Consider the following 24,266-nt stretch of genomic DNA (forward strand, 5'->3'; position numbering starts at 1 on the left):
AAAGAATTGCCTTCCAGTTTGGAGTGACACCTGAGAAACCGACTTTTATATTTGCTCATTGCTAATGCATAGAGGAGTAAATCCAGATGAAGAGTTGATTGGCAGAATGAAAAGGAGACTCTGCTATAAAATTGAATTGTGTCAGCAACTTGTTTTGCTTTCTATTTTTCCCATCCAAAAAGAAAGTATGTAATAAGGAGGAATTGTTAACAGCTTTCTTCTCATCTGAAATTTAATTACTATGTATGAGCAAAATAATTCCATAGAAGTATTAAACAATATTAATATAAGGTTGCCTATCACTGACATTTTCCAGCCATTGCGTTTTCTGTTTCTGGGTATGATCTCTGAGAATTTTATTACTAAAATATATTGCAAAGTGACAGAGAATTAGCAAAAGATGAGGTGATGCCGTACATTTAAAAGACTAATCCAGTATTCATTGTCTCTGATCTGTGTTAAAATTAATGATATTAGATAATTCACCATTTGAACAGATAATGAAGTGAAAGTAATAAGGACTTAATAAAACTGTTTTTCTTTTATTAAATTACCTCACTTTTTGAGCTTATTGAAGTTTATGTTTAGCGTTCTAACAAAACTCAGATGAAGAGCATTGGGGAGAGGGGTGGATGGAGATTACTATGTTTTTTCTGATTTTCACAGATATCTGAACTACTATTGCAGTTTAATCTTGTTTTATTTAGACTATTTCTATACTATTTAATATAAAATATATGTCTAAGTGGTATACAGAAACTAAAGCAACAACAGACAACTTAAACGGCATTTTTTAAAACAAAAATGCTATTACATATACAGCTGTTACATTAACACAAAATTTCTAATGTATATATGTAAAGCAATATGAATCCCTTCTCCTGACGCACCTCCCCTCCCCTCACTCACCATTGCTCTCTTTTCCCACTTTTTTAACTGGTGTTGCCACCCTTCAGGAGTCCTGCTTACTTGACTGACTTTCTTTTATATACAGAACACTTTAGTATAAACTATTTAACTTCTACCCCGAGGTCCTAATGATACTTTCCTGCATCTGTTTGCAAAAAAATTTGCCTTTTTTCTTCAGCAGTTCTATCTAGGGAAAGGAGGAAATAAATGACCAGAGGCCACAGCAATTCACTCAAAAATCCAAATGGTCCCACTGGCCTAAAAGGATTGGTGATCCTTGATCTGTAGCCTCTCCAACTGGGACATGATCTCAGATTGTAATAACAGGGAGTTTGTTAGTTTTCACTGACTCTACTTGAGCCTCGTGTGATCCTCCTCCTCTGGTTTTGTCACAGGAAGTTGGTGGGGCACAACAAGAACCCCTGCTCCCAGGCGCAAACCTTTGTCAGGCTGAGGAACAACATGAGCCAATAGGGGTTGTGTGGGTGATTCTTATGGCTGGATCTGGCATCTATGATGTGAGACTGTGCTGTTTGAGTGATTGGGCTGAAACCACAGTATAGCACTGAGCAGATGGTCATACTGACAAGATTAAGTGATAATTACCTCCTCCCCTGCACAGTGAGACTTAGATATACTTTCAGATCTGATTATGCTGACTAATCAATGAGATGCGCACAGTGTAGGCAGCCCAACTCTACATGCATATTTCTGAATAAGGGCATTTATTAGTGGCAGAGTGAAAATGGAAGAGAGGAATCCCACATTTCCCAAACTTACCAAAGTGTTTGTGGGAGAAGGTAGCTTAGATAGTTTCCAGGAAACAGCTCAGTAGGGCCTCATGCCTTTAACGATGTTGTTCATGCTCACAGTGTACTAATGCTGGGAATCGTGGGAAATGTTCCCCATTGTCTCTAGATATTATAGTACGTTAAAGACACATGCACAGCAGTATCTGGAGACACTATGAACTCCTTTTCCATGGTTTCAGCAGTGGCGTAGCGTGGGGGGTGCAGGGGGGGCCGGCCGCACCGGGCGCAACATCTGGGGGTTAGGGTTAGGGGGCGCAAATCCGCGGGTTAGGGGGCGCAAGTTACTTGCCTTGCCCCGGGTGCTGACAACCCACGCTACGCCACTGGGTTTCAGGCACCTGTGTGTCCTGCTGTGCAGATGTGGCAACGTTCAGAGGAAAAAGGAAACCCTATTGAATGTCCTCCTTGCTGCCCCTCCACTTTGGTAAGTTAGGAAGGGTGGCATTTGCCATAAGCAGGCCTCAACCAGGCCTCTAGGTGCCATCACTCCCAGGGAGGCCTAGATATCTCACCAGAATGGAACGGATCAGTTGTTTAAAAGGGTTAATTTCAGGTGCCTGGTGGAAGTCCTTATTTTATTTTATTTTCAATTTATTCTTAAATATGTACCCTTCATCTGTACATGTTAGAGCAGTTGACAACATAGAAATGCTATATAAAAACATAAAATGCTATATAAAAACAAGAAGAAAGGGGGGCGGCCCAAACCAATAAGCCCCTTACCCCACTCCCTCCCACAAACACATTTGAAAGGGGTATGTGAGGAACGTTTTCACCTGTCGCCTCAAGGTATATAATGAAAGCACCAGCCAAACCTTCCTGGGAGGATCATTCCACAAACAGGGAACCACTGCAGAAAAGGCCCATTCTTGTGTTGCCACCCTCTGGACCCTCTTGTTTGGGAGGCACACGAAGAATATCCAATATGAACTGGACATAGGGGTGATGGATTGGTTCCGCTCATCCATAATCTCTAGGGATAAATTGATTATTTTAAAATGAGCATATACCCATTTTAATGTGTTTCACATAGCATTTTCACATAACCCTCTTACATGGAAAAATGATTTTAATTTTTTAATTTGAACTTGTACAGTGGTACCTTGGGTTACATACGCTTCAGGTTACATACGCTTCAGGTTACAGACTCCGCTAACCCAGAAATAGTACCTTGGGTTAAGAACTTTGCTTCAGGATAAGAACAGAAATCGTGCTCTGGCGGCGCAGCGGCAGCAGGAGGCTCCATTAGCTAAAGTGGCGCTTCAGGTTAAAAACAGTTTCAGGTTAAGAACAGACCTCCAGAACGAATTAAGTTCTTAACCCGAGGTACCACTGTACTTTAATATTTCAAAACATTTCCTTGAATAGCTACAGAGCGGAATCTGTGTAAAACAAAACAATTAAATCAATTGGCACATTTCAGAGTAGGAATGCGGGGGTCGGGGTGTGAAGAACTTGCTATACATATAGCCTTGTATAATGGTGCTTTTAGAAATACGGGACTTATTTGCAGTTAACTACAGAAGGAAAATCAAACAAGATATTATTAAAGGTGGTGGACTAGTTACAGAGTGTACATTTTTTATGTTCTTCATTGCTTTTCAGTGCTGTAATTGATTTTTTTTTAGCTTTATTCCTTTTGGGATCGGGGTGGAGGATAAAATGCTTCATAAACAGTTTGTGCTCACGATATAGCATTTTTGACATGTTGCCTACAAAGTATTGCCAAATGTTCAAAGATAGCAGAACAACTCATTATAAATTTTCTCCATGTGAACGTGGTTGTAGGGATCAGCTCCAGTAGCATTAATCCCCCGTTTTGTGTGGGATGCAGCGGATGCATGTATACCTTATATACTACATTCCTGCTAGCAGAGATCATTGCAGCCTGCAATATGAGTGCTACTTGTTGAGTGCAAGGATTTGTGGATTGGGTGGGGTGTATTTTGTGTATTTCCTAATCTGTAGAGTATGCTAACCATTAAGTATGCTTGTCCTGTAAAGTCTTTTATTAAGCATCAGCATATTCAGTATAAGACCAGTCTTCCTGTATATTTGTTATTCAGCATGTTCTTTAACACACACACACACACGTGACACAAGTTGTAAGCTCTGCAGTGAAAATGAGATCTTCTCTGGCAGTCATTTACCTGCAGTGAGCAGTTTCCATAAGCAACTTAACGGTGTGAGTATATACATTTGTTATACAAGAGAATTCCCACAGAGCAGGTCAGAAGTTGCTGCGTCAAGGATAAGGTAGTTAGCTTTATAGAATTCCTTTCTCTTAATGTTAAAATCCGATTTCCCTCATTCAGATTTATACACTGTGCCTGTGATCAACATTTCAGACTACTTTAAACAGATTTTTCCCACTGCAAGAAACCACACGTTTAGATAAGATGTGTAGTTTCATGCATATTGTTCTTAAGGCAGCAACCCTAAATGAAATTTCCTAGGAGCATTAATTTAATTTAGGGATGCCACATTTCAAACAGTGATTTTTTTAATTGGGGGGAGGGCAAAGTTGTTGAGCAAAAAAATGACATTTCTGAGCTACTTTTAGGGAAGGTTGGTGAAAACAACACTGACAACATGGGTTGTCATATGCCCAGATTTTGCTGATTTCCAGACGTATGGCAGCCCTATTTAATTTGACCTACACGGCATTGTGTTGCTTATAACTAGTAGTAACATTTCAAGTCATTTGATTTTGTGTTATAATAGCAAAAGAAACTCCATCTGGTAATAAATAGTACTGCATTATTTATTAATTTTGTGTGAACGTAAGCTTGCCCTCCAAAAAGGGACGGGTGGAGTAAAAAAATAGGACTATTAGCCCATCTAGTTCTGTCTTTCCTGCATTGACTGTCAGTGGTTTCTTCCAGAAAGGAATCTTTCCTACTCATGCCTAGAGATGCCAAGAATAGAACTTGGAATATTCTGCATGCGAAGTATGTACTCTGCTACTGTGCTATGACCCTTCCCATCACGCTAAGATAGTACAACAATATTACATGTATTTATCAACACACATTATCTGATGACATTATGGAGCTGGAGCTTCAGTATAGCCTGTTTGTGTTTCTTTGTTTGTTTTTACAAATAACTTTTAACCTTGGATTCATTCTGTAGGTTTTGACACAATCTTTTCCCCTTTCAAATATTTAAGACAGTTGTTTTCCCACCAGCCAAAATTACATGTTTTGTACAAATGAAACAACATATACATCACCATCTTCTTGCACAGCCTCTAGATGTGGGGATAGTGTGGATCCTGGCCAGTAAAATGCTTATTTTATGTCTAACAAATTAAGGAATAATGACTTTTTTAAAGGGGTCTTGTGGCACATTAGCAGTTACATATATTTTTATGTTACCTGAGGTTTGATAGGCTAGAGCAGAGGTGGCAAACTCATGGCGTATAGGCTGGATCTGATTTGCCACACCATTTTGTTGATTGCTTGCCAGTCCTCTGTGGCCCAGTTTACGCACCCTCCTCCTTCAGAACCTTGAAATCAAGGTGGGGATTCAAAAGGCTGTCTTCTCAGTCCAACACCTTCTCTGCTATTGTGCTAGAGAGAGGTTGGGATATAGGGTTTATCAGGGGTCAGCAACCTTTTTTAGCAGGGGGCTGGTCCACTGTCCACTGTCCCTCAGACCTTGTGGGGGGCCAGACTATTTTTTTTGGGGGGGGGGAATGAACGAATTCCTATGCCCCACAAATAACCCAGAGATGCATTTTAAATAAAAGCACACATCCTGCGTGTGTAAAAACAGCAGACAGGCCCCACAAATAACCCAGAGATGCATTGTAAATAACACATTCTACTCATGTAAAAACACACTGATTCCCGGACCCTCCACGGGCCGGATTGAGAAGGCGATTGGGCCGCATCCGGCCCCCGGGCCTTAGGTTGCTTACCCCTGGTTTGGATGATAGCCTCTTACATTTTCTCTATCTGCTTTGCTCTCTTCCCAGCTAAATGGTCAGTAAGTGTGTGATGTATATGTTGGGTGTGGGACCCTTTTCCCTATTGGAATACAGCTAGGCTGCAACTCAGGCTCTACCCTCTCATTGGCTGGATCTCAGAGAGCTGCATCATACAGAATCGGTTCTATGGCTTGCAGATGTTCCTGTGAACTGTTTGTCTAGAGTTTAATTGTGCTTCTAGGCACCAAATCTCAGGGAAAAGAGAAGAGATTTGGCGAGTCATTTTACATTATATAAATATATAATGGACTTTACAGATTGTGTTTTGCTGTTCCAAGTTTCTGCTTCTAAAGCAAACAGCCTGCCATTTAGAACAGTTCCTTCAGTGCAAGTTTGATAGTATTTGCATTGTTGGAGGATTTTTTGCATGAGTGCGTGCAATCAAATTTCTGCAAAACAATTAATGGGGCATGTACCATAACATGAAAGATGTGAGCTTGACCTCTCTTCACTCAGAATTTTTGTGTTATTCTGGCTTTCCCATTAGTAGATGGATGTAGTCACATGTGTTCTGGAAATAGTAGCACAAGACTTTAAAAAAAAAAAAAAAAACTTCTTCACCAGCACTTGTATATACTGTAATTTATGTTAGTTAGGAAAAACAAAGAACAATGCAACCTCACCTTTGCTTAGTGCAAAGCAGTGTTCTCCAAATTGTACTACAGTAATTTAAATTCGCAGAACATGAAGGCAAAAGTCAGGATATTGTTTCAACTGCCACATTTTCTACATATATAATAATAGTTTTCCAGCCAATATGGATCTGTTACAAAGCTACACTTTATAATGTGCCCTGCTCCCCTAGGACTTATTAATGGATCTAACAGATTTGCCTGTTGCAAAACTTTCCACTGCAAATGCTTGCATTTTTAATATTATCCACTGACGAAGCTGAACTTGAAACTGGGCCTACTAGGGTGTAGCAATTTGCATTTTTTACAGATGTGGTCAGAGGGCCAAAGTTTCTGACGTGAAGCAGGTGTTAATAATGAGTACAAAGGACGTATTTTCATCTATAATTATAGCAGCCTTTCTCAAGCTTGGTTCTCCCGATGTTGTTGGACTGCAACTCCCATCATCCCTGACCACTGGTCCTTGTGGTTAGGGAGGTTCGGAGTTGTAGTCCATCAACACATGGGGACCAAGGTTGAGAAAGGCTGGTCTATAGTGAAAACTTATTAACAAGTACCTTGAACTCCTGACTGAAATTCATTGAAACAGGGACAGATGCCTTTGGCAGTGTGCCACAGGGGAGGTCTAATGCTATCCATCAGCTTTTCATCAGCCATTACGTAGAGAAATTGACAGTTTAAACTACTATTTAATATTCAATTCCAGGGTGTTGTATATATTTAATGATGTATTGGACTACCAGTTGTCAACTATAATGGCTCGCTGGATCCCGGTCTCTCTTCAGGAACTAGGAGGCTGCTGAATAAGAGAATGTGAAGATGTTTTCAGAATTAGCTGGCTTTTTCTCGTTTTTTTTCTTCTGTTTTACCTTCTTGCACTTTAATGTCTGTTCTAGTGGAAATATTTTGAACTTACGCATTCTTCCACTCAATTCACATGTGACAGCGTATATGCATGGCACCAGGAAATACAGTTAATGTACGTTACCTGCATATTATCATATTTTTATTTCCTGGGGTGGGGGAATTAGTCTGGAAATCTGTATGTTTTGTGCTTTAATTTAAAATACGCACACAAGGCAGTGAGGTTGGGGATGCACAGATGGACCAGCAGAGCCAGTGCCTCACTCCTGCTGGTGCATCCATGAAGCCCTGCCTTGCTCCTGCCTTGCCCCATCCCCATCCAGGTAAGCTGCAGTAATGTCAGTATCAAAGTTTGGCTCTACCTCACCACACCAATTTCCGCTGGCATTTTCATGTTTCTACCACACGGTCTTTCCTGTTTACATGACATACAAGCAGTGCATGTTCCAAGAATATGTGTGTGAGAGAGAGAGAGAGAAAAGAGAGAGAGAGAGAGAAATGTAAGTTTACAAAAAAACACTGCAGTGCATTCATGCACTTTTCATTAAAAATCCTTTTGAATGAAATGGTATGACATGAGAAGCAGCTGAAATTTGCTTTGGCAGATGAGTTCTTCCTCTAAATCTCACACAGCTTAATGATATTCATTGTGTGTGTTTGTGTAGGTATGTATGTATTTAAAATATTTATGTCCTGTCTTGTAAAAGCAATCTTCCTAAGACTTTTTAAAAAGGCTGCTGGCACAGTATTCTTTCTGTCTACAATGCAACTTTAAGACCAGTTTGTGTACTGTTGTGAGCAGTTAGTTTGTGGTGGCTGGTGTTCATTGGGACTATTAGGCCAGAAAGTAGTATAACCAACAGTAGATGGATCTGAAGCCAGAGCCAACGAGGAGCTATTTAGAGATGTGACATTACTGGACATGCTGGTTTTGATTGTTGTTGTTGTTCTGGCAGCCCAATCCTGTGTATTGTTACAGAAGTTGGGTGCCTCCCCCTCTTTCTGCCAAGCGGTGGCAAGAGCAAGAGTCCATGGAGTTCCAGACACTCACTCAGGGTCTGTAGTCCTTTGGAGAATTGAGACATGGCAGAGACCGTAGCAACTTTAAGAAATGTGGTCTATTCACCTATTTACACCTTCAGTCTGTATGGAGGGAGTCCAGATCTTATAACGTGGTCATTTCAAGAGGAGCTTGCCCCCACAGCAGTGCAGCCAGTCTTCAGCCAGCCTACTGAAGACAGATACCAATCTTTTCTTCTTTCTTTCTTCTTCCCAACAACCCTTGCTCTAGACTCTTCTCCTGTTACCTCACACCCAGTTACACTGGCAACCTACCAACCCCACACCACCCTGTCTCTGTTCACACCTCAGGGCAAGGGAGGAAGGCAGTTCTTTTGTATTGCCAGTGGCCCTCAGTGGCCCTGTATTGTTTACTAATGGCCCTAGCTTGGCCAGGTTGTTTTTTATCTGATAACTCAGGAAATTCCTCTACAGCTTGTATTTCTCTCACCACATCCCAAATAATCAAAATCCTACCATTTATTATTTCTAGGATTTAGGGGCCCCCCCCTCAATCTTTAACAGTATATTTAGTCAGATGTGAGTTCCAATAAGTTGAGTGGCATTTAGTTCCAAAGATGTATGCATATGATTTCAATATTTATTTTGTACAAGCTCTGTTTCGATTTTTGATTTTAAAGTCCCTACTTTTTTAAAGTTAATTTGTACCACATATGCAAGAACAAACAGTACCCTGTTTTCACTTCCATAAACTTGTGTAAACTTTATAAACTGTAAACACCACAAGTTACTGAGTACACATTTAGATAATGCAAATATTTGATCATCGCAGTGAGTTGCTACTGATGCCCTCATTGGGGATTTCATGGCCTTTCCGAGAAAACAGCCATTTGTATAAACAGGGGTTATTTGGATGTAATTAAAGCCCTTGTTTAAACTGTTTCTTCAGAAAGCTCCTAAAGTTACAAGACAAATAATGAATATAGCACCTAAGTCAATAACCAATTTAAAAGTTGAGATTAGAATAGTAAGTTGCATAATTTGTATTTTCAAAAAGATATGTTAACTAGTATTGTTACATACTGCTAAATGTCAAAGTTAATTTGATCAAGTTTAATATTTCATCTGTGCAAAAGGGGCCCAATTCACACTACTATCGGTTCACAGTGTCCACATGGAGACTGGATCATAGATGAATCAACAGTGTGTGCAGCTTCTCAGCGCATGGATCCAGCACCAACCATGTGGATTTCACAATGTGAACTCTCAAAAATGGGTGCATCTGTATGATGCGGGTTTTGTGGAAATTTTTTCTTTGCACATTGGGATGATTTGCACTAGAAAACTTTCAGTTTGGGTTTCAAAATTTTCTAGAGAGTGGTCTAATTTACCATTTTTATTTTACTTGTATTTATTAAACAAAGCTGAACACATCAAAAACTTACATCTCATTTTAAAATGTCCTCATCCCTTATCACATTTCTCCTGTCTATGTTGAAGGAAGACTAGTAAAACTAGGTTAGTTATGAATGTATGTTACAAGCATAGGGAGTCTTTCATACTGCCATACGCTCAGATTGAAAATTTGACGTGTGCAGTATTGTAATGTGCTTTTCACTTATCTTAATTAGCTTCCAGAGCACCTGAAATCATGCAGAGGAGCACTTACAGAACACATATTATCTCAGCTTAGAAAACTACACTGAAGAAATAAAAAGATTATAACACTTGATAATGTGTAGTCCCTTGGGAACATTTTTAATAGAAATGGTGTAACTTCCCTCTGTTCAGTTCGGAAACAGTTTGGTATTTACAAGCTTTCTCACTGAGTGTTCTGAAAAAGCTAGATGGTTTCCCAAGAGTGCTGTCCAGACATGTAATCTTGGTGCATGTGCATAGATGGTGTTATGCACATGTGCATTATTGTGTCTCTCCGCCCCCCAAACCCCATTGTAGTTTGGTTACATCCTTCTGCACCCACTCCACAGCACAGCCGTGACAAAGACGTGGTTGGAAATTGTCTCCCCCAAACCATTAAAACTAACATGCTCCACAACTAGATGGATATTTTAATTGCAAGAAACAATCAGGATAATTGCCTAGACAGAGAAGGTACTAACCAGAGAAAATGATGCTTGGTTAGGTAGTCTGATCCACATATCCCAGCCATCAATGAGAATTCTCTCATTGGTGGAATTCAAGATGTAAGGGCTAAATAATAATGATTTTTTAAAAAATGTCTTATTGACATCTGAACATGGTAAAAAGACAGAAGATGGTATCCAATTGTGCCTGTCTACTAGTGGAACAGACTTATTGAGTAACATGATATTTCCTTTCTCTTTTCTCCCCTGCAATGCTCTGCATGTACACTAAATCTGAGTTGAAGGGTTGGGGGACTCTCTGGAGCAGAATTTTTGGGGAGGGGGCTAGGGGGAAGGAGGGAAAGGGGAAATCTGCTCCCATAATGTTGGATAACTTCTAGAGTTCTTAGTTTTTTAAGCCAACCCTTCTCCTGTTGGCAGTCAGGGATACTATCTTCTGAGTTTCTGGGACATGAAATTACTTTGACCCTGTATTCTTGGTTTTCAAATCCCTTTAGTCTTTCTGCTCTGCAGCATTTTTCTCGTTCAACATCTTCAACATCCAGCTTTACTTGTATTATTAGTTTCATCAGTTTCTTTCTCCTTCAAACTCTTTCTCAGTACCGTACTTGTTTGATAAAGCTTTCACTGAAGCTTTCTAATTTGCATTTACCTGTAGAACATTGCTGCTTGACAGACACATCCATTTCCACTACACACACCAGGACCTATTCCTAACTATTTGTGTTTTTAGATCTTAAGATGTCTGGGAAGGATCTATGTAGGCTTTCATTTCTCTCCACTGTAGCACGCTACTGGTTTATAATTTATCATAGTTGTGGTAGAACACATGCATTGCAAGCAGAAGGGACCAGGTCCCTCTCCAGCTTCTCCCGGTAGGGCTGAGAGAGACTCCAGCCTGAAACCCTGGGAGCCACTGCCTGCCAGTGCAGACAGTTCTGAGCTAGATGGGCCAGTGGTCTGAATGATGGTTTAAGGCAGCTTCCTAATCATAGCAACTTGCCAATAGATCTGCACAAATGATAATAGGGAGAAAAGTCAAAATATTGTGTTGTACCATGTCTGTTACAGTAGACTAGATATGTAGTAAAAATGAGATAATGTAGGCATATCTAATGGTGTAGGGCTTTAGTGGGTTGATGTTGATCCAGTGGTCATTTTCCAAGTTGGTGATTTATTAGCTTGGTTTCTGAAGCAGAGCCATTTCAAGGCTGACTGCCTTGTGTATTGTGTATGTGTTGTATATTGGAGCAAGCACACGGGGAAGTGTTTGTTCTCCAGCAGTTATGTTGTTTGTGCTCTGTTGTCTGCAGTGGATCTTGCATGTGGTTATTGCTGTTTAAGAATTTATTTTTATGTGCAGAGAAGCGTTGATATTTTGATTTTGAAACCTGGTTAAAAAGACATTAGATATGGTTGTATTTTGGTCAAAGCGGATGATATCACCAAAATAATTTAGATTCATAAATTGTTAAAAGACAGATTTCCTTAAAATTCAGTAAGTTGTTTTCTCATGACTTAGACTCATTGTCTATTTTCTAACTCAGCAGCTAAAACAATTCATCTAAATGACATACTGTAACTTAATTTAGTTCCCATTAAAGATTCACTTTTCTTATAAAACGCAAATCACATCGCTTCTCTAAATGGAGCCCAAAGGATTTCTTCTGTTTACTCTGAAGTTCCTTAATACTTGCTTTTTCTCTTTAAACGAGAAAGTCTCAAAGGTCTTTTGCAAGCTGGATTTGACAGTTAATGTCTTGCCTTATTCCTCTGATTATTATCCACACATTCCAGGTCATACAATATTTACTCATTAAGTCAAGCTTTTGAAAGCTGATGGCTGCACATGTATTCACATTATGACCTTTTCTTCAGCGCATAAAGAGTTACTTCACATGATTTTTTAAAAAATAATTCTTATTATTTGAAAATAATAATATATTTTTTCAGTTTAAATCTTGGCAAGATGCTAGGGGTAGTTAGATTAGAACTGATGTAAACCCATTCTTTTATATGCTTGAAAGTAGACATTTATGTGTTAAGTGTGGCCATACTGGGATGTATTTTTTATATATATTTAGCAATTGCTAGATCTTTTTAAAAAATGTTTTTTTAAATCATTGAAAGCTGCAAGGTATTGTGGTCTATTGAGATAGTGCTACTACAAATCTTCACCACACTCTTCCTAGAGAAATACACTCCAGGAAGATGCCATTGGTTGCTTTAGGATATAATGGTAGGCCATGATTTAGCAATACATGATCCAAGCTTCTTCCTGGGCTTGTGGGATCTCACCTTCCCTCCTGCATGGGTGAGAGGAGGAGTGTGGAAACTTTTTCACTTTGCTTTCTCTTAAGCATGTCATTCTGTACAGGCCAAAGGTTGTGGTTTAACACTAACAGAAGTTAGTCTTGCTCATTGATTCTCATTGATATTTCCAATTGAACTTTGAATAATTTCACTTTCCTGATGAGCCTTTCCTCAATGTACTCATCCTTCACTGCTATTTTTAATCAAACTAACCCAAAACCTTATCTATTTTTTTTATCTCCCTCTTACAGCCACTGTCCTAAATTTTGTCCCTCTTCCATTTTTGTACTACTTTCTTCAAATAATTTAAACTCCTTTGAAAAGATTTTCTGTATTGATAAAATACAGTGGTTTGAAGGTGGCTTGCTCTGCAACTAGACCTAGTTAATGCTAAGTCATGATCCTAGTTTAGATGAAACAAGAAGCTTGTAAAGGAAAACAAATGTCATCCTCCTGGCTGTGCAGAAGGAGGAGGCTGGAACTCAATGAAGTACCAGTTTTCATATGGGATTTTGATGTGATGTTGAAACTTATACAAGCTTGGACTTGGAAGAGAACCCCAGAGGGCTCAAATGCTTTCCAGATTTAAATAAGATTCACATTCCATCTACCTAGTCCCAAGCCTTTCCTTATAGCACACCTAGTTGTCAAAGGCAACCAGGATTGTGGAAGGCTCACAAGTCTTTCATAATCCCAGGCTACCTCTCACAGATCCATGTAAAATCCAAGCAGGGTGGGTGGGAGGAAGACCACTCATGACATGAAACTCTGTGGAGCTACATTTAGTTGTGAAGAGACTTTACCATCAAAACTCAGGATTTGAGGATTGGGCGGGGGGAGGGGTGTAGCTGTATTTCCTAGTGCAGCACTGTTGCTCCAGTAGATTTGATAGAGGAGATTTAAAATGACTGCAAAGACAAGAATAGAGGGGGCAAAGCCCACCCACTGCTGGGGCCCTAAAGGTGCTGTGTGATGGATGATTTCACCCGCTTTTGCCCTTGTATTAAGCACACTAAATGCCAGTTGCAAAAGGCAGCTGTGCTTGACTTTGGCTCTCTTCTGGGCACACTAAGCTTTTGAAACCTCCACATGAATTTGGATCGGTACAGGAATGAACCTATCCATTTTTTATTTGTTAACTGCCTCTTTTCAAACTAATCTGATCTAATTTGAACCTGGCGTATTTCTAGATTTTGAGACCATTGTAAAAAAGCTATTAAACAATTGCAAAACATTGTTAGTAAGGTCTTCTTTTTAGTTGCACAAAAATGCATTTCTTGGAGGAAAGGAAATTGTTCAACAAGTGACTGGTTTTATTTTTATTTTTTGTTTCCTTCAGGATCTTTCATGTTGGTGAACACCACCGAGAAGTTTGGACAAAGAGCCCATCTTTTGCTACCACACCTGAAAGAAAACGACACTCATTGCATCGATTTCAATTTTTATGTTTCCAGCAAGAGTGGATCCAATCCTGGCATATTAAATGTTTATGTGAAAGTCAACAACGGTCAGCTTGGTAGCCCAGTGTGGAATATGTCCGGAGGTCCTACAGGAACCTGGAACAGGGTAGAATTGGCAATTAGCACCTTTTGGCCAAATTTCTATCAGGTACTGCTTGTTTGTTCTTTTCTTACATATATGAAACAGACTAAAATATTTCATGTGAATCACTGCTGAATAAGGCAGTGTGCACTTGGTTCAATTTTGACATCAGTCAATGTGTTTGTCTGTCTGTCTGTCTGTCTGTCTGTTTGTTTGTTTGTTTGTTTGTTTGTTTGTTTGATAGGCATTCATGCACTGTCGTATGATCAAGTTCTTGGGATGGCTTACAGTAAGAATAAAAATAAATCACAAATGCATACAATAAAACAGACCAATGGTAAAACATGTAAAAGCAGCATCTTTTCGTGTTTTCCCTTTGAAAACAATCCCTGGCAGGCTAATCGATTATGTATTTATAGCAGCCTTGGAAACAAGTTATTTCAGGATGTAGACAAGAGCATTTACATTTTAAACTCTTGTACAATGAGTCGTTAATACTTTCCAACAACCCAGGTAGCTAAAAGAAAGAGATGAAGAGACATTTCCTCATCTTTCCAAGAAGACAAGACTCACCAGGTGGGAATTCCATCCTGTCAAGCTTGGTGTGTGACAGGAGAACTTGGTGCCCCAGGAAGGTTGTCATCAACTGAAATGTGTTGTTCATTTTACTTTTTCTATAGGATTATCATTATTGATAAGTATATATTTTAGTAGCATTTTGAGGCTGAGTGATGACAGCATTACATTTTTATGCATATAGTAAGATTCCCTTGTGAAACTTCTGGTCCTTTGGGAGGAAGGGTAAGATTTAATAAACAAATGAAAATAATTTAAACAAAATGTGATATACAAATAAAAATAAATAAATAAATAAATATATGAGCTGTTGATTGGTATACTAAAATTATCCCATTATCCTTAATTCTAAAGAAATAATTTTAGTGTCTGGGTGTTTGCTTCACCCTGGAACATATAGGCAAATAACTCCCACTAGTATTTATTTAATAGAAGTGATACTGTTCAGTATAAAGTCACACTTCTGAAGACATTCTGCTTCTATACTTAGAATATCTGCTAATTCTTAGTGTTCATGGCCTTTTGAGCGTAATTATTGTTTGATTTCAGGATATTTGTTGTAGCTAATACCGTTCATATGGGACGCGGGTGGCGCTGTGGGTAAAACCTCAGTGCCTAGGACTTGCCGATCGCATGGTCGGCGGTTCAAATCCCCGCGGCAGGGTGAGCTCCCGTCTTTCAGTCCCAGCTCCTGCCCACCTAGCAGTTCGAAAGCACCCTTAAGTGCAAGTAGATAAATAGGTACCGCTTTATAGAGGGAAGGTAAACGGCGTTTCCGTGTGCTGCGCTGGTGCTGGCTCGCCAGAGCAGCTTTGTCACGCTGGCCACGTGACCCGGAAGTGTCTGCGGACAGCGCTGGCTCCCGGCCTCTAGAGTGAGATGAGCGCACAACCCTAGAGTCTGTCAAGACTGGCCCGTACGGGCAGGGGTACCTTTACCTTAATACAGTTCATTTAAATGTAAAATTTCAAATTCATCTAGCCTTTTGGATTTAATTCCATAACTGATACTTGCTCTTTTTATTTTATTTCTTAGCAGTAATACTTGTTCTAATTGCTCCATCCTGAAGAATGCTTCTTAGTTAGAGCTCCATCACTAAACTAAACTAAGTTGTCCATAAGTAGCTGGTGTGTGTGTATAATGGTAGGGGGGCTATTTTAGACTCATCTGGGTCTGTAGCATGCACATTTTTAAGGCTTTTTATTGCTAGACTCACCTTGTCTATAATTATATCTCGTTCCATATAATTTCTATCCTCTCCATGGTTGTTTTTTTTAAAGTATCTGGGAGGGTTGCTTCCGCAGAATAAGATACTTGTCACTTGCTGCCACCCTCACTGCAGAATAGTTGTTACCATGTCAAAGAATTATTTTATGGTGTAGAACAAGTTTGCAGTTAAAAAATAACCTTCTGTTAGGATGACTTATGCAGCTCCACAGGTTGTTAGTACTGTACCTACTGTGTTCAGTCTGCTGAATATCTTGTATTCTTAGCTCCATATACCCACGTGCAAGCAGTAAACTGCATGCCTTCTCTTCTTAAATCATTGCTTCCACGTTTACATAGAGCAAAAACAGGTTGCTGAAAAGCAAACACATAAATAAATCCTCTCCTTTATAATCTGAAAATCCAAGCCCAAAATGAAATAAAAGGGGGCTTTTCATGTGCTTGTGCCTGTTTGTTTCAGATTGCTGTTTTACAGTGTTTAAATGCTAATGAATGATGGTCACAAATCCATTTTGTATTTCAGTGCAGTTGAATGAAAAGGGGACTGTAGCAGATCCGCTGTTACCTAGATTCATTTTAGTTTAGTAGATTCCATGTAGTGCAATCCCAAGCATGTGTACAGGACTTGCAAATAAGTCCCATTGAGCTTAGTGTGACTTACTCCCTAGGAAGTGTGCTTAGAATTGCAGTCTGAGTCTCATTTAGTGCTAGACAGCTTTAACCTTTCCAAGCCCGACAGCTTTTTCTGTAAATGAGGTACTTTGGGACCTAGATCCTCCACAGGTTTTCATATCTAAGCTCATCTCTTCATTAGCTGCATAAATGTACCATGTATTCGCCTAGTTTCATATTAGCAAATGTTGTGCAAACCTTAGCCTATCTACCATGTTCCTTTACATGCTGTAGCAGGGCATTAAACACAACTAAAATGCCACAACTAACACACCAAACATTTATTTTTGTAACCTCTGGATTACGGTGCTTTCATTTTTTATGTTCCCTGGGCATAATGTATACTGCCTGGAATGGAGAAAAGGCTGAGAGGGAGCTATAACTGGTTCATGACTTCAGAATAGCAGCAGCCCCTTATATATGTGTACATGGCCAACAGTAAACAGACCCTTTACTCAAGCCATATCAATGAGATTCAGTCACCGCTGCTAAAAATACTAACAGATTCTGAGAACGAAAATAGAGCACAATATTGGTTCCAACTGGGAACTGATTTACTGTGAGGCAGTAGAAGCCCTTGTGAAATAAATGGGCTCAGGATCGTGGGCCTTGAAAAATAACCCCGTACAAACAACTTCATTACTGTATGAGCCCAATTTTCAATCTTGCTCACTTTAAATCATTTTCATGTAGGTGCTCTAGTTGACATTAACCTCATAAATTCTTCTTTATGAGCCTAAGTGCGAATTTGAAAGTGGCATGCATGCAAAAATGTAGTCACATGGAAGTGCTACATGGAGACAAGGGGACGCAAGAAAAACGATCCAGAGCGGCAGTGAACTTTTTTTTGTTTGATGGGATTATTTTCTTTTTCTGTTCACATAATTGCATTAAATAACCACATTGGTATCAGTAAATTCTTTTCTCTTTTTAAAATAAGTTTTGTGAATTAGAGTTTATGATTAGGTATAATTCACCTTTGGACTGCAGGAATTGTAATTGCTTAGCAAAAACAAAGGCAGGAGTTTACTAAGTGAGGTCATGTATTGAAAGTAAATCTATTTATTCCCTTTGTTCTATGGAGCTGACATGTTATCTCTGCCAGCACATTTTCAGCAGTAAGCATTTAGGGTGGCAAGCCAGCCCCCCTTCTTTGTTCTCATAGAGAAGGGGGAAGTGGCAGGAATGAAAAGCTAATTTTGCTCTTCACTGAAGCAGGGAGGATCAGGGACAGTGCAATGTTAAACTGCTTCCCTATTTCCTGTTTGGCAGGCATCTGAGGGATAGTCTGATGTAAAACATCTCTCAGGCAGACATCCAACACAGCTTTCCATGAGCAAATGAAATTTGTGTTTTTAACCAGTTGTTTTCTAACTGATAAGGCAGCAAAACAATTTCCAAGAAATCAAACAACTATCGTGTTTGCTACAGCTTTATTTTATTTTGACTAATTTGCTTCATATGTTGCATTCAAGATGTTGTGTCAACTGTGATGAAATGCAAAGTTGACAGCTTGGAGTTAACTTTTTTTTTAACCTGGCAGCTAGACACGAAGAAAATGCTAGACAGTATTTTTTCACAAAACATCACACATTTATAGGATTTGTTACCTTTCTTTTCTCTCAAATAAAGTATCCATACACATGCGCATGCGCGCGCGCACACACACACACACACACACACAAATCTTGTATATAAGGGACCTGATTTTAGTGTAGCACCATTAAAAATATGGAAGAAATGTTCAGTCACTCAATCCAGCAACGACCAATTGACGTGCGTCCATCGCCACAAACTGGAAGTAGCCAGAAGAGGGGGTAGGGTGGACCTTTGAGCGTGGGGGAACACCCCCCAAACGCAAAAATGTTTGTTGCCTGCATATCCATTTATATCAGAGCCTGTGTAGTATGGAGCGTAAACCCTTAGACTATAGATTCAAACTTCTGCCAACCAGGCTAAAGATATGATATGTCCTCTAGCATGCATAACTATTTCTTTTGGCCCACTGCTGCTTCTGGTGAAAAGGGTTTCATCGATCTTTGAAGGACTACAAAAACCTGATGACTGTGAGAAGTGTGTACACAACATAGACCTTTACTCATCTATTACAATGACTTCAGCTGCCTGAAAAAGATACTGTTTCTTGCTATGTGCCCACATGAAGTTATGTTTCCATCACTATTAAGCATGTTCCTTTTTCTTTTCTAAGCGGAGTGTTGCAAACCATGTATAGGATCAGTTATACTTAAATCACTCTTGGCCCTTTTATTAATAATGGTCTGGATTCAAGTAACCCATTCCACCAGCAGAAGCCAGTACAAGGACTCCCTTTATTGCAGCAGTCTTCCCCTGGGAGAACTTCCAGAACAGTGTGCGCAGGGAGGAGAAATACGCTGAATTTCACAAAATGGAAAATTATTTGAGAGGTGTTTTGTTCTTAATTTTATTATGTCTTTTGTGTTTTTATCTTGTGAATCTTGTGAGTGAAGAGCAGTATACAAATTTAACAAATAATAATAAATACTAATAATAATCTGCAGAACATGACAGTTTCTGCAGTTATATTTAAGGGCTGTTGTTTTTTAAATGACACAAAATTGGTTCATGTAGCTTATGTAAGACAGAAGCAGGATTAAAGATGATCTTAACAGAGGTGAATGTAAAGTTCTGCATTTGGGTAGGGTATAAGATGCATAAATGTAGTAGCAGGTGACACCTGACTTGACGGCAATTCATACGCTTAGCAGATCACAAGCTAAAAAATGAGTCAGCTGTACAATGTGGTGGTTCTCACGTTGGGACGTTCCTTTATCTATCTTTGTCACTAGAGGGCCTAGTGACCTCTTTGGCTAGGAGGGTCTTCTACTAGCTTCAGCTGGTATGCCAGAAGTGATCATTCCTTGCTAGCCTCTCTTATCACACCATTGTGGCAGGCCCACACCACTGGCCCATGGCCTGCCACTGGTCTAATTAATACCAGAGATCCTTAAACTTCTGCCTATCATTGCTTTGTCTAGCTGGTGAAGTACAGGCCAGTAAACCTATGTTGTGTAAAGGTCTGCCCCTTCTGCTGCCTTCCTGGTCCAGCTTCTAATTCTCCTGATTTCAGATCTCTGCCCAGATTCTCATTCCCCTTACAGAGTTTGGCCGGTAGGTCTGCATCTCTGCCGTCCAACTTTACTAGCCCTGCCCATGCCAGTAGCTGCACATCTCTTTGCACATGCTTCTTCCAGGCACTGAAGACTTCCATTCCACCACACCTGCTGCCTCTCCTTTCTTTTGCTCTCTGCCTGTTGGTGAGCCTTAGGACCCACTTCTGCTGCCCTGAATGCGGTTCTTTTATCCTTATGTGGGTTACCTTACTTAATGTTGTCCCTTTAACACGGACATTTGCAAACTTTTCATGTTGGTGACACACTTTTTAGACATGCATCATTTCTCAACACAGTAATTCAGTTTTACTAGCAAAGCAGAGGTTAAACTAACCCCTTTCCAGCCCCGGGAGGAGTACGGGGAGCGTTTGCATGACACACTTACACACTGCAGCTGACACACTAATATGTCGCAACACATGGTTTGGAAAGCTCTGCTTTAACACTTGGCTTCCCAGCAGTCTCTCTTCCTTCCTGGGCTGATCAACAGTTTCTGTGCTGCTGTTGCTGCTGCTCCGTCTCCACACATGATAAAAACAAGTTTCATGAGCTATGTTATTTCCTGCAGAATAGCAAATGAACTAGTGTCCTCAATCTGGATATTTAGTACAATAGTAAAGTAGTACAATATACAATGGTACAGTATTTTTATCTCACAGTTATTCCAGAGTTAAATGAAATAATAGATGTGAAGGCATTTATAGTCTTTATTTACTTTGTTTGAAACTTGAGTGTTTTCTTTTCTTTCTTTTTAAAAAAAAGGAAACTTGTTTGTTATTAATAGCTTATATACTTCAGCAGCGATAATAGGATACCCAAATGCATGCATGCATAATAAAATTTCCCTCTCTTTCCAGACACACTGACCACCCAAATATAAAACCCCATAGTGAGTCCATAATCAAAAGCAATAATTGTGTTTCAGTTTCAGAGAAGAAAGCAGATTTAACTTATCAGACGTCAACATGCATCGTCTATGCTTATGAAAGCTTTCATATTTATGTCGCTGAAACATACTTTTCTGCCTAACCAACTTTGGATTATTTAAAGCTAGGCCTGCCAAAATTTGGAATGGTTTACTTTGATCCTTAGTTCTTAATTCAGCTGACAAGAATAGTCCATTTATTTTTGTGGCCTATTTATAAGCATCGAAAGAACGAGGAGCAATGGATATCGAGGAAGATTGGCTGGGGCAAAACAGCTTAATACCTCCATCTTGTCTTAAATGCAAGATTGCTATTAAGTTCCTTTTTTAAAAATTCTGTTACCTGTTTAAAGAGCAACAAATTATTTATTTATTTACCGCTTAATTCCAAAATGGGCTTCTCTAAGTAGATTACAAAGTTTTTAAAAAGTTGCATAAACATTAAAATATAAGCATCCAATTTTTTTAAAAAAAAAATGCAATAAAACAAACACATAAAACTATGTAGCAGTTTTACCATAGTTGGCAAAATCAATAAAATACAAAGGAATCTTTCTCACAGAAGATACAACACAGTTGGTTTAAAAACAAATCATGAGGAAATGTTCAATGACACAGATCAGGGCCTTGGGTTGGGGAGTTCCCTGCTACTATCCTGGATAAGAAGAATCTCAACAATTAAAACTAGGAATATTTTACTTCCCCTGCTTTTGATGGGTCTACTCCAAGTAGGACTTAGCTACAACCTAGTACTATGTTTATTTTACCCTTAGACCAGAGCTTTCTAAACTGTGTGTTGCGACACGTTATTGTGCTAGCTGCAGTGTGTAGATCTGTCATCCGAACGCTCGCCGCACTCCTCCCGGTGCTGGAAAGGGGTTAGTTTAACCTCCAGTTTGCTAGTAAAACTGAATTACTGTGTTGCGAAATGATGCATGTCTAAAAAATATGTCACCAACATGAAAAGTTTGGAAAGCTCTGCCTTTGACCCTAAAACTTGCCTCTAGGTTAGCTTAAGAACTACGTGTTAGATACAGATGTGGAAATACTAGTCAGTTTACGAACAGCTTCAATGTACCACCTGGAATGATTATCATTATCCATCCAGTGGCGGACATACATTTTTGGAGCCCTGAAGCTTGAACTGTTACGTGGGCCCCTTCACAACCAGCAACATGCTCTGGGTAACCACTGTTATATTCATCAATGGGGTTGCTCCATGACATATCACCAAACCTTTACAACACCTGTGCTACTGACTCTCAAACTTTGGAATTGTAGAAATATATACAAGAACAACAAATCACTTTGAGTTGTATGATTCAGATTGGGTCTACTACACCCCCAAAATTTTAAGCATTGTGGACTAAAGTTGCTTCTGGAGCCGCTCCAGGATTAGGGGCCCTGAACGTGAGCTTCATTAGTTTCATAAGATCCGCCTCTGTATCAATCATGTTTTGGAATGAAAGCAGAAAACAAATGAAGGACATTATCTCTCGATGTCCAGAACATGGGAAGCCCCCTTCTGAATTTTTTTTTAAATTTGGAATGTTTAATTGGCTGTATTGTTTGTATTATGATTTGGTATGATTGGAATCGATTTGTCATTAATTGGAAGGTTTTTAATTGAAAAAGAATAAAAATTACTTTTTTAAAAAAAGAGAAAGCTATAATGACAATATGCAGCTATATAGTACATTTGCATCATTGTAATTTTTTTGGAAACTTTGTTGTTCATTATGTTGCACAAGCTATCATGCAATTGGTTTTGTACTGAACTTTTACTTAACAAAAGTAATATAAACTTTTCTCCCTAGCCCCTAAAAATATGGGTTTGCAATTTGTGGTTTATCTGCAGAGAGCATAATCACAAACCTGGGTTTGGACGTCATGCTAGGTCAAACCACGCAGCAGCATGCAAAAAAGACTGGGGGAGGGGAGCAAAACTGCTGCAAGCTCTTTTCTGAGACCTCACATGCTCATGCAATCCTCCTAAGCCATAGTTTGGCTTTGCATGAGAGGCAAGCCAGGCCACTGTATTTATCTAGGAAGAAATAATTAAATCATACAACTGTAAGCCCTCCAGATCTGGCTGGGTCCAAATATGAATGCAGAAAATAAAAAAATGCTAGAAAAACATTGAATTTTTCTGGCATTTAGTGCATTATATTTAACCCTGAAGCATTGCCTATGCATAACTTTTAAAAAGCACCGTTCTTATTTTGGTCGAGTTGGTACATTTGCTATTTGCATTTTATTGACCTATTTTCTTAAAGCTGAAATAGTGAGCTCTTGTACTGAATTGTATATTGATAGAGTTAATGTATGAGTAAATCAGCTGCAAATAGCCATTGAGTTAGTCGTAAATGGTTCACTTGATTCACCATTGAATCCGGTATTTTAAGCCTTTTGCAAATTCTTAGCACTGGTTTTTAAAAATAAAATAGTTGTGTTGCTTTAATAGAAAATATTCATGTTCCTGCAAAGTTACTTCCACTGACAAAACTGATAACACAACCTTTTCATATTACAGGTATTTTTTGAAGTCGTAACTTCAGGGCACCAAGGATATCTAGCCATTGATGATGTGAAGGTTTTAGGACATCCATGCAGTAAGTGACTGAGCATTATAATTTGAAATTATTATGAGATACTGTTGAAAGGTATGCATCACTGCTGTTCCCAAAGTGTGCTCCTTGATAAAGGTCCTTTCCAGCTCTGGCGAAGCTCAGAAATCTTGAGACTGAAGCCCTGATCGGCCATTGGAAGAAGCCATTATTTGCTGTGTGTGACAGTTGCCCCACACTCTCTAAAGCAGGAATCCCCAAACTCAGCCCTCCAGCTGTTTTTTGGGACTACAACTCCCATCATCCCTAGCTAACAGGACCAGTGGTCAGGGATGATGGGAACTGTAGTCCCAAAACAGCTGGAGGGCCGAGTTGGGGGATGCCTGCTCTAGAGACTCGAAGCAGTTATTGAGTATAAAAAAGAAAAATTAAATACAGCCCTCAGAACGTTTCATAAAATTTGGAGGAGTGTAGATTTCATAGTGGGACCACATTCTGATCACCAGCTCAGTTTGGCAGCTGTAAATCAGGAGGAGGAGGAGGCGGGGGAGAAGAAGAAGAGGAGGAGGAGGAGTTTGGATTTGATATCCCGCTTTATCACTACCCGAAGGAGTCTCAAAGTGGCTAACATTCTCCTTTCCCTTCCTCCCCCACAACAAATATTCTGTGAGGTGAGTGGGGCTGAGAGACTTCAAAGAAGTGTGACTAGCCCAAGGTCACCCAGCAGCTTGCATGTGGAGGAGCGGAGACGCGAACCCGGTTCACCAGATTACGAGTCTACCGCTCTTAACCACTACACCACAGGAGAGCTCATTCTTGAATGTAGATCCCCAAATTCTTCAATGGTCTGTAGCTGGAGCAGCACCCTGTCCTTGCTACACAGGAAGCGTGCAATGTATAGCCTTGTGTGTCAGTTGCAATCCCATTGTAAAACATTTGTATGAAATTACCGGTATTAG

At 39.6% G+C, this 24,266-nt stretch overlaps 1 protein-coding gene across 15 annotated transcripts in view; it reads left to right on the forward strand.

Annotated features, from left to right (window-relative positions):
• PTPRM (protein tyrosine phosphatase receptor type M) overlaps positions 1-24,266 on the forward strand; it is a 409,846-nt gene that overhangs the window by 125,631 nt on the left and 259,949 nt on the right. For all 15 annotated transcript variants that reach the window (XM_028737325.2, XM_028737333.2, XM_077933147.1 and 12 more), the window contains exons 3-4: positions 13,986-14,254; positions 23,274-23,352. In XM_028737325.2, coding sequence (XP_028593158.1) covers positions 13,986-14,254; positions 23,274-23,352 — 348 coding nt within the window. The remainder of the gene's footprint in view (positions 1-13,985; positions 14,255-23,273; positions 23,353-24,266) is intronic.

Source organism: Podarcis muralis, chromosome 8 (genome assembly GCF_964188315.1).
Source record: "Podarcis muralis chromosome 8, rPodMur119.hap1.1, whole genome shotgun sequence".
Taxonomy (NCBI): Eukaryota; Metazoa; Chordata; class Lepidosauria; order Squamata; family Lacertidae; genus Podarcis; species Podarcis muralis.